The sequence below is a fragment of the Pleurodeles waltl genome, chromosome 2_2 (genome assembly GCF_031143425.1).
Source record: "Pleurodeles waltl isolate 20211129_DDA chromosome 2_2, aPleWal1.hap1.20221129, whole genome shotgun sequence".
Classification (NCBI taxonomy): Eukaryota; Metazoa; Chordata; class Amphibia; order Caudata; family Salamandridae; genus Pleurodeles; species Pleurodeles waltl.
Genome location: NC_090439.1, coordinates 1,127,028,340 through 1,127,047,554, shown reverse-complemented (window position 1 = coordinate 1,127,047,554; position 19,215 = coordinate 1,127,028,340). Strand labels below are relative to the sequence as shown.

At 42.4% G+C, this 19,215-nt stretch overlaps 1 protein-coding gene across 1 annotated transcript in view; it reads right to left on the bottom strand.

Moving 5' to 3' along the window:
* Nucleotides 1-16,666, bottom strand: part of LOC138282927 (alanine aminotransferase 2-like) — a 66,363-nt gene extending 49,697 nt beyond the window's left edge. Inside the window, exons 1-3 of the mRNA XM_069220986.1 lie at nt 16,500-16,666; nt 11,654-11,743; nt 2,029-2,137 (exon numbers count right to left, since the gene is read on the bottom strand). Of these exons, the coding sequence (XP_069077087.1) occupies nt 2,029-2,137; nt 11,654-11,743; nt 16,500-16,625 (325 nt within the window). The 5' untranslated portion in view covers nt 16,626-16,666. The remainder of the gene's footprint in view (nt 1-2,028; nt 2,138-11,653; nt 11,744-16,499) is intronic.
* Nucleotides 16,667-19,215: the final 2,549 nt, after the last annotated feature.

Here is a 19,215-nt window from a genome sequence, read left to right as displayed (position 1 = left end):
CACACTGCAATTCAGGCACTAGAGCATGGGTGCTGCTTTCTGACATCAAAGATAAATGCTTTGACTATTTTTTGGAGGCCGAGCACAGAGCACGGGCGACAGGCAGAATCCACATTTTATTTTTGGCAGTTTTACATTGCACAAAATTTGCCCAAGGACTTACTGATGCTTCACGTTTTTTGTTTTCAGCACAGGGAAGATTTGCCTGGAATCCTGGTTCCCTCATGCATGTGGTCGGAAGCTGTAGCCACTGGGCTAGCCAGCTCCTGTGAAAATGTGCCTCGTTTTGGGTTAGAGGTTCAAAGGGGACCTCGAGCTGAGCCAGGCACCTGGCTGTAGCTTTTAGTGACTTGCCTTTCTCTAAAATGTGGAGAGTTTCTGATGGGCCAGGAGTGATAAAAACAACGGTACTTTAGGTGAGAAGGGTAATCTTTCAAAAAATACACCTGGTTCTACCCTAACCCCAACCAACATTTTGAGAGGCACCTGCCTTCTAGAATTATTTCCATCAAACTTTAACCAAGGTCACTTTTGCTTAGAAGCCTAGTTTTGGTTGAATATTGGGGATACGGACTTTGCTTTCCTGGTGGCTGCTACGTCTTTAAAATTCACTGGTTTTAACTGCTGTGTGATTTTCACCCAAGAAAGTTTACCTGTTAGACACCATTCCTAATCTGCATGTGTGGGACGCTTCATGGGTTGCTGTATGGTCTGTAACCTGTTTGGAGAAGTGCATCTTTTCTACTGAATATTATAGCTTGTTCTTCAATTAAGACATTATTGACATGCTTGGCCTAACTTATTCCTGTGGTCTTTTATGATAAGGTTTGCAGATACAATGATATCAGTTCTGGACTCCCCTTTATAAATGCCTTTGTAATTTTGTTGTTTTGTCTGATCGATTAATTGGATGCGAATAACAACTCCCAGATACACAAGACTACCTCAATTGCAGCCCTATTGATATGGAATCATCTGCTCACTCAGCACTCATGCCCCTCTCAGGTGGCCTGCCACGCTGAATTCTGTTATATATTCCTAGTTTTTTGCCCTTAACTTGTTATTTGTCTGGGGCTACTGAGCATCCACGAAAAGGGATGTTAAAAATTACATTATATTTTTTTCCTTTTTGAGTGTTCATGCTTCCACCTCAAACATTTAATCTGTGGTAAAGTTGCTTTCAGGAAACTGGGCATCTGTGAACTCCTCCTTTGTTTTGCAACACAGAAAGAAATGAATTATGAGGGGTTTTGAAATGCTTTCCTACATCTGACTCAATTACGGGAAAAACTATACAAAAAACTAATGATGGTCAGTAATATATTGTGGCACAAAAATCCTGATAGTTTGCTGCAAAATTTCCATATCTGTGCCACAAACTTTCCCGTTTCATGCCGCAATATCCTGGGGGGGTCTGTTTTGAATGCTGTTTGTTTCTATGCACTGTTGGTTATACTTTTCGGCCTCTTGGATTTGGCCTCCATGAATTACTACCCGTCTGTCTTGCCATGCCCTGCCATGTGTCTTCTCCCGTCCATTCTTTCTTCTTCCTTGTCTTGGTTCCCAGGCATGTTTCACTATTCTTAACATGTATTGAAGAGATCTGTTCCCATTTCCTATTGGTTGCATCTACAGCTGGCTCAGACTGATCTTCTCGGTCTAGGGGTCTTGGAATTTTGCCACATCCAAGAACTGGCAATTAGTTTTTGTACATGGCTCCTGGAGAACAATTGGAGCCTGGTCCCTCAGAGATCTCCACAGTGGAGATCAATATACCAATCAGCTCACGGGATATAATACAAATGGCCTTGAGCACAAACTTACCAACTGACCTTGACAAGTGCTGCTACATCACTGATAAACTGATGAACTAATAGCCAGATCAAGGATAGCTAGCCCTGCTATCCATGACCACAAACAGGTACCATAATTGTCTAGGATTCTTACTTTTCTTATCACGCTTGCCTGTACCTGTAGGAAAACAAGGAGCATGCTCCACAAGAAACATAAAGGACTATCTGAACATACCAATGGTGCCCCCAATTAACTCTTCGAGCAAACTCCGGGCCCGATGCTTGACGTCCTCTGGCAGACTGTCGCTATTGAGGAGTTCTGGGAAAGCACAGACAGCAGCTACCTGCAGAGAGCACAAAACACAAGTCAATGTGTATCCATGGTGGCAGGTGGTGAGTGGCCTGGCTGGTTGCCCCATAGTGTCCCTTGCCCCACTCTCTGAACTTAGGAAGAATTAATTATGTGTCACCTATGAGTTCTTTGTCAAAGTATATTTTATAGTTTGTACTAGTTTATTTTCAGGTTCAGGTCTGCCCCAGATACATTCTAACATACAAAACAGCAATGGCTACACAACACATCTATGTTTTGTAAGTTATAGTTGAATGGATCGCAAATCATCAAATTTTGTAATATTACTTTTTTAATTGTTTTTCCGAAGAGTCCTTGTTTTACTGGATGTCTTATTGAACCCAAGTGAACCTGCAGAATTCCCCAAAATACTATTGTCTTGTAGCTTTTCCCATCAAATGCAAAATCCTTTTATCCTTAAAGTGCACTGGGATTTTTATGGAAATCCAGGGCCTCATTTACGAGGCCTAAGCGGCACACTGCGCCACGGACCATCATTTTTTTATACTCCGGTGGTGCAATGTGCCAGCCCATATTTACAAGGCCACACAAATTCACCTTGCGTGGCTTTTCATGGCCTTGTAAAAATGGACCACTTTCACACTAAACACTGCGTAAAAGGGGTGTTCCATGGGTGTTGCTTGGGGTCTTCCCAAGCAACACCCATGGAACCCAAAGGAATCTGATGCAGTCCCAGATTTACAAGTCTGGGAATGCGTCAGAGTCCTACGCCACTGCAGGGGTGATGTAAGAGTGAAGCAACGGGGAGAAATATCTTTATTTCACCCCCTTTTTTCCTCTTTCTATGTGTGCTGCATTTTGCAGCACACATAGAAAGAGGAAAACACCTCTTGTGATAGTTTTTGTGCAGAAAGGTGTCCTTCCTGCACAAAAACAATCATCCCCACAACGCAGGCAACCTTGCACCGTGGTGCAAGGGTGCCTGCATTGGTGCATGGCAGCAATTTGTGCGCCAGGCAGGGGGAGAGGACAGAAATGCTCCGTATCTTGTAGATGTGGCGCATTTCTGCCCTTTCCTGGTGGCACAGGGTGGCCTAGCAAGGCACCTGCTGTGCCGCCCTACGCCACAGGCCTCGTAAATGAGGCCCCTATTGTTTTCTTTAGTGGAAATGTACGGAGTTTCCAATAATTTCACAGGCTGTGAATATTCTCATGAAATGGTAATATTCACCCTAGACTTTCAATGGAAATGGAAATATATCCTTCTTATTTTCCTCAGATTTTTGCATGAAAACAGTCCACTATGTTACAGATACTAAAATGCTGAACATGGGAAATATTTCAAAATACCATTTTACACAGTCTCTCCAGCAGTCCCTCATTGAAACTGAGACCTCAACAGTCCTGGAAGGCTTTTTTGCCATCTCACCGAGGCATTGCAATTCTTACCACTTACTTTGACTTTGTTCCCTGGAAATGTCAAGGTCCTTCAGGATCCTCTCAATCACCATTTTTAGTGATTAAGCTCACAATTGGCCTGATTCACAGACTGCATTTTGTAGTATATAAAGTAGAACTAATATAGCACCACTTACCTGCTACAAACTGCAGTTCTCAAATCTACGGATGGAAATCTCCACTTCTTATATTTTGTCTACAGGGAGATCTATTAGTAGTAAATGTGGCGGGCACCAGGTGAACGGGGTGAAATGGGGAGTACCTACTACAAAATGAGAGGAGCTTAGGGAGGAGTAAGGTAGAGTTGAGGGAGGGATATGTTAATACATACATCTACCCACAAAAGAGTACAATCATTGCTATTGACAAACCACACTTTTAAAGTTATTAGAGCCCAAAATGCCACCACAGTAAAGTTGTGACTGTAGTCCAGCCCAGCCGTGGAGTAAATCCAGCACCACACATGGACAATCAGAAGTACTGCAACACACCCCCATAGAACAAAATGGAGGCAGTGACTTAAAATGTAACCCAATAGGAAATTAAGTCAACATAAAATAATTCATTTTGGCTATTTAAAAATAAAATGCACTGTTAGAAATGGTGTCTCTAGTTGGCAGAGGTATCCGCCCTTGTCCAAGTAGGGAACATAATCGTAGTTAGGGTAAGTCACAACGGAATCCGAATTATCCTGTGGCTACCCTCTGGTAGCTTGGCATTGAGCAGCCAGGCCTAACTTAGAAGGCAATATGTAAAGTATGTGTGCAATAAATCATTCAGTAACAGAGTGAAAACCCCACAAAAATACACCACACAGGTTTAGAAATATAGATATTTATCTGAATAATATAAGGTCAAAATGACAATGATTCAATAAGCGCAAGCTGAAATATCAATTTTAATAGGTTTAAAAAAAAGAGTCTCAATCCTTAGAAATAAACAGTTGTCTCTTTGTTACACACAGTACCTGGTATGCATCACAAATAACAATGCACGGAGACTGCAGAGGAGGAGATGCGTGGAAAAATAAGGTGTTGCGTCGGATTTTTGAACGCAGCACAGACGATGCGCCATTTCATTCCAGCTGCAGGGGGTTTGCGTCATTTTTCAGCACGCAGTCTTGGTTGCTCACTGCGATCTGGGGATATTTTGACTCCCGGAGATGATGCACTAAAAAATCTTGACACGCTGGAAGAAGTAACAGGCGCTGCATTGATCTGATAGGCGATGCGTCAAATTTTCCATTGCAAGGTAGACGCTGCATTGAATTTCCAGTCAATAAGTCGGGCTGCATCATTCCAGTCAGCGGTGAGGTGATTTCTTGGATGCAATGCAAGCTTTGCATCAATTTTTTGCTGATTTTTGACGCACAAGGAATTTCTTGAAGAGGTGAAGTCTTTGTTGGTCCTGAGACTTCAGAAACGGGAGGCAAGCTTAATCCAAGTCGTTGGAGAGCACTTTTGGGGAAGGCAGAGTCCTTCCAGCAAAGTCAGAAGCAAGGAGGGCAGCAGGGCAGCAGTCCTTCAGAGCAAAGCATTCCAGATGAGTCCTTTGGGCAGCCAGGCAGCTCCTCTGGCAGGGTGCAAGTGTAGGTCCAGAAGTGTCTGAGTTGGTGGGGTCAGAGACCCAGCTTATATACCCAAAGAGGGGGAAACTTCAAAGAGTGGTTTTGAAGTGCACAAGCTCCCCTTTCAGCCCAGCCCTGTCTGCCAGGGTCCCAGTGGGGGGTGATCAGTCTATTGTGTGAGGGCAGGCCACTGGCCTTTGAAATGTGTCAGGCATTCCCCCCTTCCAGCCCAGAAAGACACATTCAGTATGCAGATGAATGCAGATGTGACTGAGTGTACTGTGTTTGTGGTTGCCTGGGTGAAATGCACAAGGGGGCTGTCAACCAGCACAGACCAGTCATTGATTGGAGACTAGCTGTAAGGCACAGATGGTTTTAAGTGCAAAGAAATGCTCACTTTTTTAAAAGTGCCATTTCTAAAATAGTAATATTAATTCCAACCTCACCAATAAGCAGGTTTTTCTATTACCATTCTGGCCATACTAAATATGACCTGGTTATCCCTTTTAGATCAGAATCTACCACTCAAAAAGTATCTGAGGGCATTCCCAAGGCTAGTCTATGAAAGGAGCAGGCCTCACAGTAGTGGAAAACGAATGCCCAGTACCAGGACATAGAAAACACATATGTAAATGTCCTGCGTTTTACTTATATGGCACCCTGTCCTATGGGTTACCTAGAACCTACCTTAGGGATGGCTTATATGTAGAAAAAGGGGAGTTTAAGGCTTGGCAAGTACTTTTAAATGCCAAGGGCCCTGGGCACATGTGTTGCACTTTACTAGGGACTTATAAGTAAATCAAAAGGGTGTTGCAGGTTGGTTTGTTGAAGCCAATTACTTTTTATTGTGGCTTTGAAGTACAAACTTATAGACGTCTCACCCACCGCACCTCCTCTTCACGTCCTCCTTCCACCTGTCTCCACTTTCAAATCCTAACATTCCTTTCAGTACCTAAAAAGGCGAGAGTTCCATTGTGGAGTGCTAAACTCCAATATTAATATAAATAACACATCTCCCTCACATAACACACTTAAATGCAATTATTACTATTCATTCTACAACTAAAAAAAATCATATTGAATTGCTAAACTAAACTTGCATAAACAATACTTTTACCTAAAAATTACCAAGAACAATATTGTACATAAAACTTTCTGTAACCATCATTTTAGCTTGTAGTCCTTAAGAATTAACAGAATCCTGATGTTCCTGTTCGATCTCCTCAGAGCTGTATCCTCTGCAGTTTCAAATCTTCCTTCAATATGTGTGTCAGTCTTATCACATGCCTTCTCATTTCCACTGAATTTGACCACTCTATTTAAATTCCATATTCGGTTATCTTCAGTCTTAACTGTATTTGTGAATAGTTTTAACACTCTCATAGGTTTGGATAGCTTTCCTCCACCATCCCTCAAAATGTGTGTCTTTATCATCACCCAATCCCCAACATCAACTACAGTTTCTTTCACCAAGTTCCTTCTATCAAAACTCAGTTTACTTGCTCTTCCCTTTGCCTGTTCTTCATGTCTTCAATTTTCAGCTACTAAATTTTGACACTCAAAAGTTTATTTACCCAGCCTGGTTCAAGAATCATATTGGGAACGCAAACATTGTTTGTCCTGCGGTTGTGTGTTGAGTGTGTCTATATACCCCTACTTTCTTGACCACCTCTTGTTTCCTGTTTAATTGACTGTTCTGTGGCATGTGATAGTCTCCTTAATAACTCTGTTAAATCTCTCAACCATCCCACTGCATTCAGGATGATACAAAAAAACCTTTTTATATTTTATACCACACCCTTTCAAAAAGTCTTCCATCTGTTTAGAAACCAGTTGTACACCATTGTCAGTGAGAAGAGCTGAAGGAATCCCTTCCCTAGCTATTAATTCTTTTAAAAACGCAATCACATTTTTAGTTTCAATATTTCTAGTAAAACACACTCCAGGCCACCTTGAAAACATATCTACAAACACAATGACGTAATTCTCTGAATTTTCACTATGAATGGGCTTCAAAATGTCCAGCACAATGTCCTGCCATGGCCCCAAAGGTCTATTTCTAATGACCATGTGTTGCATCTTGGGTTTCATAGCTTTCTCACTGACAGCACACTGCATACAATCTCTCACTGCCCTCTCAGTTTGAATATCCATACTAGGCCACCAATAAGATCGCAATCTTTCTTTAGTTTTGGAAATGCCCATGTGGCTTTTATGTGTGTGGTCTATCAAAAGTCCTCTCAAATTAGTAGGTGGAATTAGTCTTGTGCCTCTGACTAAAAAGCCCCCATCCAATGCCAGTTAATCTTTAACACCCTAAAAATCTCTACACTCAACACTACCTTGTTCCTTATACTTCCAACCCACCTGTAACAATTTTATGATTTCTACTAAAACACTGTCCAATTTAATTTCCTCACGCCACTTCTCTTCAGATATGATTTCATAATCAAGTTCACACACGCTCTCAAATCATTCTGAGTCATTCTGATACCATCATCACCCTATTTGCTCAAATCCGGCACCAGTCTGGACAGGACATCTGCTGAAATATTGTCTGCTCCCGGAATATATTTCACCACAAAGTCATATTCTTGTAAGCTCGCTACCCACTTAGTGATCCTCCCTGACACTGCTTCAATTCCCTTAGAACTGAATACCTCACACAATGGTTTGTGATCCGTTCTCCCTACAAATGAACCTCCCCATAAGAACTTCTTCAATTTTTTGATGGCCCAATGGACTGCAAGTGCTTCCCTCTCTATAACTGAATATTTTGTTTCTGCACCTTTCAAACTTCTGGAAATTAAAATAATTGTGTTTTTAGGTCTAACCCCACCCTGTTGCAACACTAGCATCAGTAGTCAATGTAGATTGTACATTGGGGGTCAAAATTCTTTAATTTCGGTGCCTTTGCTAGATTCTTCTTCAACTCTATAAACTTTCTCACACTCATCACACCATGCGAATTCAACCGCCTTCTTTAACCACCATCTCATGTTAAAACAGGAACTGGCAAAGTCCTTTATAAATGTATTGGAATATTCAGCCACCCCAAGGAACCACATCAGTTCCTCTTTTGTTGTGGGAAAAACCATGTCTTGAATAGTGTTAATCAAGTCTCTTTTGGGTATCATGCCATCACCCATTATTGTGTGACCTAAGTAATCAATAGTATTAACAGCAAATTTGCACTTCTCTGCTTCATTAGTCAAGTTGTGTTCAGAAATTTTCTTCAGTACGTTCCTAATTCTTCCATTTTGTTCAACAGTATCTTTTTCATAAACTAAAATATAATCCTAATAAAATATACACACTCCATCAATTCCACACTAATTTTTCTCCATTACACAATAGAAACTGATGCTGTAGAAATCAAACCAAAAGGTAGTCTGACAAACCTATATGTACCAAACTTTGTTATAAATGCTGTTAGAGTTCTACATGACTCATCCAACTCTATCTGATGATAGGCCAAAATAAGGTCAATTGTAGAAAATATTTTGGCTCCAAACAACATCATTAGTAATTCAGATATATTTTGAAGAGGATATTTATCAACCAACACGCTCCTGTTAACCTTGCGGAGGTCCACATATAGTCTTATACTTCCAGTGGGTTTCCTCACTATCACAATTGGAGACAGCCATTCTGTCATTTCCACCTCTTCAATCACCCCTTGTTCCTTTAATTTTTCTAACTCAGACTGTAACTCGCTCCTCACTGCAAACGGAATACTGCGGACTTTGCTACAGAAAGGTACGGCTCCCGGAACCAACCGAATTTTGTGAGCATATCCTTTCATACACCCTATCTTATCCCTGAAAATGGTAGAGAACTCCTAATATAATTCAGTCAGTAGTTCAGAAGACGTCTCAACATTTTCAACCTTGTTCACACATTGTTGTTTCTTCACTATAATGGGTGGAGAACTTTTAGGATCCAGCATTACTCCTAGATCCTTTTGATGCCACCAACTTATGACGCTGTCACCTTTCTTGGACACATACATTTTCCCTGATGTGTAATGTTGGTCGTATTCAATCAGACCAATAAAATAACCATGCAGATCAATAGCTCCTCCCCTATAAGCATAAGGTTTAATATCAGGTTTCAACAATTTGATTTTCCCCTTAAGTTCTCATACAATTTATTAGCAAGTATGGTAATTTTAGCTACAGAGTCAAATAGTACCTAGTTTGTTTTCTTCAATGTAAATGTAATCTAAAGGACCACTAAAGTTATTATCCGTAACTTGTAAAACTATCATCTTCATGAGCTCAATCAACTTCATTCACAGCTTGCTTAGTTTTCCTCGATCTACACACTGATGAAAAGTGCTCCTTCTTTTTACAAAATATACAAGAACTATTGAGAGCTGGACATATCTTGTCATATGCAAAGTGACCTCCATTGCCACACCTGTAACATTTTTTCCTTGATTTACTTGTATAGCCTCTTTATGTATGTCCATATTATATTTAATTTTATCCTCCCTTACAAAATTGACATCTTTGTTATCCTCTTTTTTTCATCACTTCAATACACTTTATGGAGTGCTCAATTTTCTTTGCAAGAGTTATAACCTTATCTATGTAAGGATCATCAAGTAACCACAGTTCATCTTGTACCTTGTCAATATTGCAACCGAGCATAAACTGATCACTAATTCTCTCATCAAGCAACATACCAAATTTGCATGAAGAAGCCAAACGTCTAGGATCAGTTATGTAATTTTCCATAGATTAACCCTCGAACTGTACTCTTTTGCCAAAATAGTGTCTCTCCAGAATGGTATTAACTTTTGGTAAATAATGTAAATCAAGCCATCTAATACAGCCTTTGTATTCATTTAGATCAATAGATTCACTGTCAGGAATATCAGGTAGATGATCAAATACCTCTTGACCCTCTGTTCCAAGACAATGCAACAACAACACAGTTCTTCTTTTGGCATTCATTGTGGTACCACATACTTTGGAGTATCTTTCAAAAACGTTTTTCCATTTTTCCCACTTTATGGGTGGATCCCCTGGAGTGGATAGAAAAAATGGTGGAGCTGTAGCATTTTGGATATTAACTTTGTAGTTAAAATTGGCCAACACAAATCAGAAAATTATGTTTTACACCTATGTTAATGAGAATAAAATCAAGCTATGTTTAAAAGCTACACCTAACCCATCCCCAAAAACATTTTTGCTTAATTTTACATCAGAGAAGTCAGCTTTTGAAGTGAAATGCAGCAGAGCTGGAGGCAATAACAGTAGAGGGACAGAGATGCTGTATACACCAGGTCATGTCATTGGGTAAGGAGCTTGAGATAACGTCTGAGCTGACACTTGCTCCTCACATTAATGCTGCCTCCATACACACCAGTTCTATTGGCTGGACAATTGTTGGGTGATTCTATCACTGTACACCTCTTTACTTCAAATTGTAAATATTTGCAATAAAATATGTAAAAAAGAAATACTTGGACACTGTGCTTGCTTTCCCAATTACCTATCCTCATGACAGTCTGATTTCCATGGTCCAGTCTCAATAGGACCCCAAACATCACATATGAACAGCACCTTGTGTTCACAAAGCTTGTGTTAAGAATCATATTCTTTGCTTTACTGATTCTTGGAGCTAGTTCAACAGTACATCACATTTCAAAATGAAGCAAATGACCAACATGGCCACTATGTCTCAACAATACACAAACTAACTTTATATCCAACATATCGACTACAGTGTTAGAACAGTACTCTGTTGTATGTCTGACAACAAGCTCAAATAGATGCATATCTGCTCAGCTCTTCACTAGTTCTATTAGTAAACTGAAGTATAAATCCCTTTTCATGGTGCATAAATATCTGTATCATATTAGACCACATTCTGAGCGCACAGTGTCAACATTATACCCCTCAAAGGATCTTAGATGAAGGCATCCCAGGAGTCTAGGAGGGTATGTGGGGGTACTCTTTCAGCTGAAGACAAATGTGTTTTGTTCTTTTGGTGATTTTTGCATCAAGATTCTAAAAAAGGTGAGAGTTTTTCAGAATCAATTTGAGGTGACTCAAAATAGTTCAACCTGTAACCCTTCACTCCCAATAGTGCATGCAAAAAAATAAGAGTTTCTTTTTAACATGACATCTTGGGAAAGATGATTTAGGGCTCAAATGACCTAGAAATTGTAGCACAAAAAGGTTTGTGAAATCACCAAACTTGAATTCAACCTAAAATGAGTCTCTTCGGCTTGGATTCACTCAGGACAACTGCAGTGTGTGCATGAATGTTTCTACCTGTCTACACCTTACAGTCGTTAATTATGGCTACCAGTGTTCTTGCTCAGTGACTGGGCCCAACATCTCAGCAAAGAGGGAAGTGGAGGGAGGAGCAAAGACAAAGGTTTTGGATGAAGTAGAAGATATGGGTAAAGAGAGGGGGTGGGGACGATGAGGTTCATAGGGTAAAGGAGGACTAGAAAGGAGAAAAGAATGTTAGCTGGTGGGTGAATGGGTCGTCTCTTGGTATTACCTGCCGTATGAAGGTTATTGGTTTCTGCCCAACTGAATGAACGGCTTCAGAGTAGCAGGGTATAAGCTCCTGGAATGGTTTCTGTACACCCTAAAGGAAAAGAGAAAAATTGTTTTAAAAAGTCTTGTTCCCCACTTTGTTTTTGCCATTTTTCAGCATCTCAATGTGACCTTTGGCCTAACTTTGAGTTTAGCGGATGGTATCCTCTGTCAAAACCTGGCAGATATTCTGATCACCAAATCACAAGTGCTACAAGTAATAATACACTGCCAATATGGTCGGTGGGCCATCCACCATGTATATGACGGAGTATCATGTCCACCAAACTCTAAATTAGGCCCTCTTGGACTTGACGCTCCCTGCAGAGTCATCCCCTTTTAACTTCTCCCTCTTGTTTTCCTGAACCTTTTTTGTTGGTTTTCAGGAATCTGCAACCTTTAGCACTGCTAATCAGTGCTAAAATGCTTGTGCGTGTGAAATGGCACATTTAATTTGCTTGTAAGACCCTAGTAAAGTGATATTATGTGTACCCAGGGTCGGTTAATTAAATGCTACTAATCGGCCTGCAACACTGATTGTGCCACTCCGTTAAGTAGCCTTTTAAACATGTCTTGTGCCTGCCAATGCAGCCTCAGTGTCCAGTTTTAAACTGGTAAAATAGGCATTTTTTCCTAAGCCTAAACCTTCCTTTTTAACTACATTGGTGCGTTGAACGTCCGGGAGCCTTCTAATGACACTGTGTATGTGTGTCAGATGGCTCCCGGCTGCGAGACACCCTTTTGCACCCCTCCACCAGGGATGGCAGCGGACGCACTTCTGTTGCCACCGCTGACCCCTCTCAGCATCTGACTACATCAGCACGCACTGCGCGCCAACATCATTAGAAGTTGCCGGGTAGGCATCTGAGGAGAATGGTAAGTTTCTCCTTGGGGGAGGGGGGGTGAAGGTTTGTGAACACAGAGGCTTCGGGGGAAAGCAAAGGGTTTTACTTTCCTCCGATGTCTCTTTGGAGAATTCCTGCTGAAAAATAGCACATGGGGCCGCGATGGTGCAGCAGGAATGCCCACTAGACACTAGGGATTTTGTTTTTTAGTGTGTTTTGGCATCTTTGGGTAGCGGACACTTTTTTTTAGGTCTATCTGCCCCCCTGACACCAGGGGTTTCCAGATAAGCATGATTTTTGTGTTTGGAGAGCGGCGCCTTGGGCAAGAGTCGCTCCCCTTTAGGGGGAGAATATTTTTGTCACTTCTTCCCCTTTTGGGGGCATATCAGCCATTTTATTAAGCCCATCTACTCAAAGGGGGCACAATTCACTAAGCCACTAGGGATGGCCAGGTTGGCCATGTTAGGGAGCAGCCCCTTGGGCAATGGTCACTTCCCTTTAGGGAGAAATTACTTTGGCAGTTTCTGCCTCTGTTGGGGACATATCAGCCACTTTATTTGGCCCATCTGCCCCCAATAGGTGCAGAAAACCACTAGACACCAGGGAAAGTTTCTGAATGTTTGGTGCTGGGGTGTGTGTTGACTGGCACATAATATGCCTGTGTGATCATACTATTTTATTTCTCCTTTTTATCCTAGTACAAATCTTTTTGTCCTATGCGGTGACTTTGCTTGTGGTTCCTGCTCTGATGGATCTGCAGGTTGTGTAGTTGCATGTGTTTGGTGAGAAAAACTTTTTGTACCGTTTACTCCAAATGAATATCACTGCCATGCATGAATGAGTTTTTTGTAAATGGTGTAATAATAGCAGCATATTTGGCTTATGTTTTATTGTGCCTGAAATTCTCCTTGGATTTGTGCACAATGTGTATTGTGTTTCTTATGTGTAATTTTATTTAGTTTTTTTGTTTTAGTGGCATATCGTTGTATCGATTCTGGGGTTTGCAAGGGATTCTGGGTTATAGAACCTGGTGAGAGCTACACAAGTCACCCCATCCTGTATTCTCGTACATGTCTAGTTTTAAAAAATTTACAGGTTTGCTAGGTTACCCTAGGTGCCGGCTGAGCTAGGGCCCAAAATCCACACCTAGGCACATTGTAAAAAAAGGGTACGTTATCAGTGGAAAAATGTGATGTGTACATGTTGCGTTTTGGGACTTTTCCTGTCGTGGGCACTAGGCCTACCCACTCAAGTGAGGTATAATTCGTATCAGGAGACTTGGGGGAACAAAGAATAGTAGAACAAGTGTTCTTACCAATTGTCTTTCTCTGCATTTTGCATCTTCCAAATGCAACACAGTGTGTGAGAAAGAAGCCATTTTGAGAAATGCCCTCTAATTCTCATGCTAGTATGGGTACCCACAAATTCAGATATGCAGATAACCCCTGCTTCTAAGCACCATATCATGAGCTCATTTTAGAAATACATAGGTTTCCTTAATACCTATTTTTCACTCATTATATTTCACCAAATGAATTACTGTATACTAGGTACACAATAAAAAACCATTGCAAGGTGCAGCTCAGTTATTGGCTCTGGGTACCTCGGGTTCTTGCTGAACCTACTAGCCCTATATATCCCCACAACCAGAAGGGACCAGTGGACGTAACGGTATATATATATTCTTTAATCTTCCATAGTCAGTAAAAGTTACAGATGAAAACGTAGACATAAATGGCTGTTTTTTTAACTCAATTTCAATATTTTTTTATTTCAACTGTTACTTTGTAAAGGAAAATCTTGAATTTGCAATTTTGTCTACTTGTCAGAAATGTATAGCGTTCTGGGATCCACCATTGGTTTCACACCCATTTATACCTCTAACTTGAAGGAGGTCGACAGCAAAAATGGGGTATGTCCCAGTAAAATGCCAAAACTGTGTTAAGAAAGGTGGTATACTGATTCTTGTCTGTTCCTGAAAGCTGGGAAGGTGGTGATTTTATCACCGCAAACCCTTTGTTGATGCCATCTGCAGGAAAAAACAATAGGCATTCACCTACAGCACTTTTTCCCATTTTCCCCAAAAAAGACAAAATTGAGCTGTATTTGACAGAATTTCTCGGTCCCCTCCAAGTGAATCCACAAACTCTGGGTACCTTTAGAATCTTCAGGATTTTGGAAAAAAGGACACAAAGGTTATGGGGGCCTACATTCGCAAAAAAGGTTATGGGGGGCCTAGGCGTATACTACCCCAAATAGCCAAAAAAAGGTTTAGCACAGGTGGGGGAAAAGGCCTACCAGCGAAGGGGTTAATACATACAAATCACTCATAGGGCAGGCACCAAATAGCCCATAGGGCAGGATGCAGAGTATTAAAGAGGTTGGACATACACGTTTAACTTTTACAAGTCCTTATGGTAAAAAACTCTTACATTTGTTTTTCACAAGCCTACCTCTTCCATAGGATAACAATGGGTTAACTTATTACAGTTATTAAGTGACAACATTCAGTTGGGAGCAGATAGGAAAATCCTGTTTGGTGTCTATAGAAATTTAAATTAAAACACTATTTAATGGTAAAGTTGGAGTTTAGGTCACATTTCTGAAAATGCCACTTTTAGAAAGATGGGATGTCAACTGCAACCACAACAAGGCGATGACTGGAATGGCTAAATTAATCTCACCCACTGGCAATTGACCCTTGCCACATCCCCATCCATCGTTTTTCATCCGACCATGCCACTGGAGTTTGGACCTACCCATATGCAAAACAGTCTTGACCTGTTCCAATGGGAACAGTCCAGCCCGAACTGGCGGGCCAGGTCCTCCCTGAACTGTAATGCAAGTAACCGAGGATGTAGCGACTGACTGACACTACCTAGGGCGTGCCTACTTTTTCAATCAAAGCTATGCTCAGTGAACAGAAGTATTTTGCTATATTGCCATCCAATAGGCAAGAGGAGTCAGGCTGGTGTAGTCATGGACCGCTCACTACACAAAGGCCAAGAGACCGTTCCATGCCGACATCCTCGTCTCCGTTCAGAGGTGGACAGTGGACAACACCAGTTCCATCTTTTGAAACCTATATTCGTAACTCCAGCTTCTTGAAACGACAATACTTTAATAAAACTGCCTCAAGCTCATGTCACTTCTGATTTTGAGGCCCAGTTTGAATGACACTCCCGGCTGCCAGTCTGGTGGGGGCAGATGGGGGTGGGCGGCACTAGCCATACTCAAGAACCTACAATACCATGTGATGGTTACAAGACTGCCCACCACTGTTCTTCTGATTCAGTGTCCCCAGGGGTACCACGGGTCCGTACTGACATCAGGCTCCCAGGGGTACTGCAGGCTCCTACTGACTTTAGTCCTGCAAGGGTACTGTAAGTACCCCATAACTCCGAGACCTTGGGGTACAGCGGACTCTCACTGAATCTGCGTCCCTAGCCCCTCCTTCGAGGGCTGCATGCTCTAGCAGAATCTGGTCCTCCTGGGGCACTACATTCTCTCACTGATTGTCGGCCTTTGGGGAGAAGCAGGCTCCCCCTACACCAGGCCTTCTGGGGTACCGCATGTGCGAACAGACACTGGACACTGACAACCACCGAATCTGGACTGGACCCTTGGGGTACCCAAGCCTTCCACAGGTACCATTGACACCTACTTACTCAGTGCCCCAACTGTGTTACAGGCTCCCACTGAACCTGGCCCCCTGAGGGCATCTCAGGCTGCTACTGACGCTGTCCCCCCTTAGTGTTGCACCCTCCCACTGCATTTGGGCCCGCGGGCTAACACAGGGTCCCAATGACTCTGGGCCTACAGGGATCCTGCAGGCTTCCATTGATTCGGGGCTCTCACGGTGCTGCAAGCACCCAGTGAATCTGGTCCCCCGGGGTACGGACTCCGGAACCCCAGGGGTACTGCAGGCTCCCATCTGGTCATTGAAACAGAGAGCGCACTCACCAGGGCTAGTTCCTGTTTGATGTCTGCAGCCCGTTTAAGGACATTCTCCATGGCCGGCACTCTGAGGTCTGTAATCCTGGGGTGCAACCTCTCTAGCGTCAGCACCTTGCCTTGTCCTGCCGGCATCTTCAAGGGCTCTTTGTGAAATGTCACAACGGGCACTGATCCCTTGCAGATGGATGCAAACTTTAGAAATGGACTTTGACGTTTGTGACCTATCCTAGAAGGCTCACTTACAAATCATTAATCCAGCCTGAATTTGCAGCATCTTCAGTCTATTGACACAGTAAATATTAACTTCACACAGACAGACCTGCCATAGCAGTCAGCTAACTTTATGTGAGCGGTGTATGTAGCACACATCTAGCTACAAAGGAAGGGAGCACGGTACACACAAGAGGCCATTCACAGCTATATATTTCTCTTAGGTGTGCAGCCTCAGCCCTTCGGGCTCCAGGTCAGAGGTCATCTTTCTTTCATGAACGCACCCAGGTGCAATTTTAGTTCTGGCTTGATAGTCACTAGCTCTTATGGGGTCACTCGAAAACCAGCTCCAAGAAGCCCTGAGAGGGGCGTAAGCTCCGCCACCGCAGATATTCCTCTCTGCAAACTTCTGATTGGTCAGAAAGTGTGTGCATTTACCTAAAGTGTGCTTGTGTTGCACTGTTCGCTTATGTAAAAGCTTAGGTCCTGCGCAGCAGGCCGGATTGGTTACGGTGGCTTTTTAATGAACGAGCTAGCTCTAAGGCTACCATATACTATGAGCAGCATTTGTTAAAGCCAATAGGCCTGTAAAAGTTTATTATTACTTCATATTAATGCACACAGGCTGCTATTTTTTACAAGAATATTACCGTGTACCATGCTAGGGTGGGTTTTGAGTTGACACCCACCATGGTTCCCTCTGACAAACCCTTCAGGCTGGAGAGTGGCATAGTGATAACCCAGTAAATAAAAAGGTCCCGGTGCCCAAAGTCTTCCTCTTAAATACGCGGCTGCAACAATTAAATGTGGGTACACGGAATACTGAGGCGGCGTAATCCTGAAGCCATCGCGGGCCTCTTCAAGCCATTTAAAGCCACTCCCTGCCCCTTCAACTCATTCTAGCAGCTTTCTACTATCTCCCTTTGTGACGCTTTTTCGTTCCTCCTCCTTTCCCATATCTGTCTTTTGTTCGCAGCAAATGCCTGAGGCAGACGAATAAGCCCCGGCCCTCAAAAATAAGTGCCGGTGCTCAGCACTGGAAACAACAAGCACAAATTAAGCACTGTGATAACCCCTAGTAGGCCTCCTTAGAAGGGATTACGCATTAATTTTCATACAATAGAGGCACAGCTTCAAGGGGTGTATTTGGGGGTGTTACCCCCCTCCCCCCAATAAACGCATTATTGTGGAGTCGTCTGTGGGATTTGACAATCATTTTTAAATGGACACAGTCAAAACACACACTATCTGTGGGATGGTTTACAAACTATTGTTTCCTGCACTCACTAACCCTAACAACTAACATGCCTCTCCGTCTCACTGCCCCTTGAGCCCCACCCACGCCCCGCTTGTCGAATTATTGTATTTTAATTACATATGCCAGTGCAATTGTTGGAAAGTCTAAAAGTCTGAAGGTCACACCCCTCGATCTTTCTGACCAAGACCCCCCACACCCCCACTCGGATGTACAGATGTGTAGGTCTTTTACCATATCCCTGATGGTTGCCCTAAGGGAAGGGCTGTGCTCAATGCAGGAGGCTTGATTTCGGTATGACAAGAAGCCATAAACAAAGGCATATAATGGTTTGTGTATTATGAACATCTGAAACAAACAATAGGCCTGACTTGTTTATTGTGAAAACGTATTAAAGTTAATAGGTTTTTAACACTGGATTATTATAATAATGTGTACACACCATGAACAAAACCATTCCAGGGTGGGCAACTACCGCTACCCTTCATTTTTTCTTATTTTATCTTGCAAGCCTTTGACCAATACACTTAGGGTTTTCTTTTCTAATTGATTTAGCATGTGCTTATTGAGTTTGTGTGTGTATTTATTGTGGATGGGTGACTGGATGGATAATAGAATTGGTCATTGCGTGGATGAATAGATGAATGAGTGTAAGGGTCAATGATAGTGTTCATGTATGAGGAGTTACTTAGTGCCTAAAATCTCCAGTGACTAAAGAGGCACTTTCAGTTTTAAACCAGATATACTAGCATTGCCAATGCCTATTCAGCGTTGCCTTTAATGTACACAAAAAGGCAGACAAAATGGACCACGTCTTTTAAACACATCGGCCCGTGAAATGGAAAGAACTCCTTACAAGCAAATACTTACCACCTTAGCGAGAATTCCATGTGGCCTTAAATTGGCTACATCGCCCCCCACGATTACAGAGGAGGCGTCTTCAATTCTATTGACAAAAATGCAACATCCCAATACAAGCAGCCGAACAAAACCTCGAGACATTTTATCTCAATTTACCTACACTTCACAACTTTTTAACCACCAATCAAGCTTACAACCTGCACCTTACTGAGCACTTACCCGATCCACCTAGCAGAAACTCACAGATCCAGTACCTTACTTCCACCTCTCACCCTATCAACTCTACCTCCCCCATCACCCAGCACAAGCAACAGCACACAATTCCTCCCTGACCTGAACAGAACCCCCTCCATGGCAACATGCAGCCTACAGGATAGACTGCCACACCAATTCATC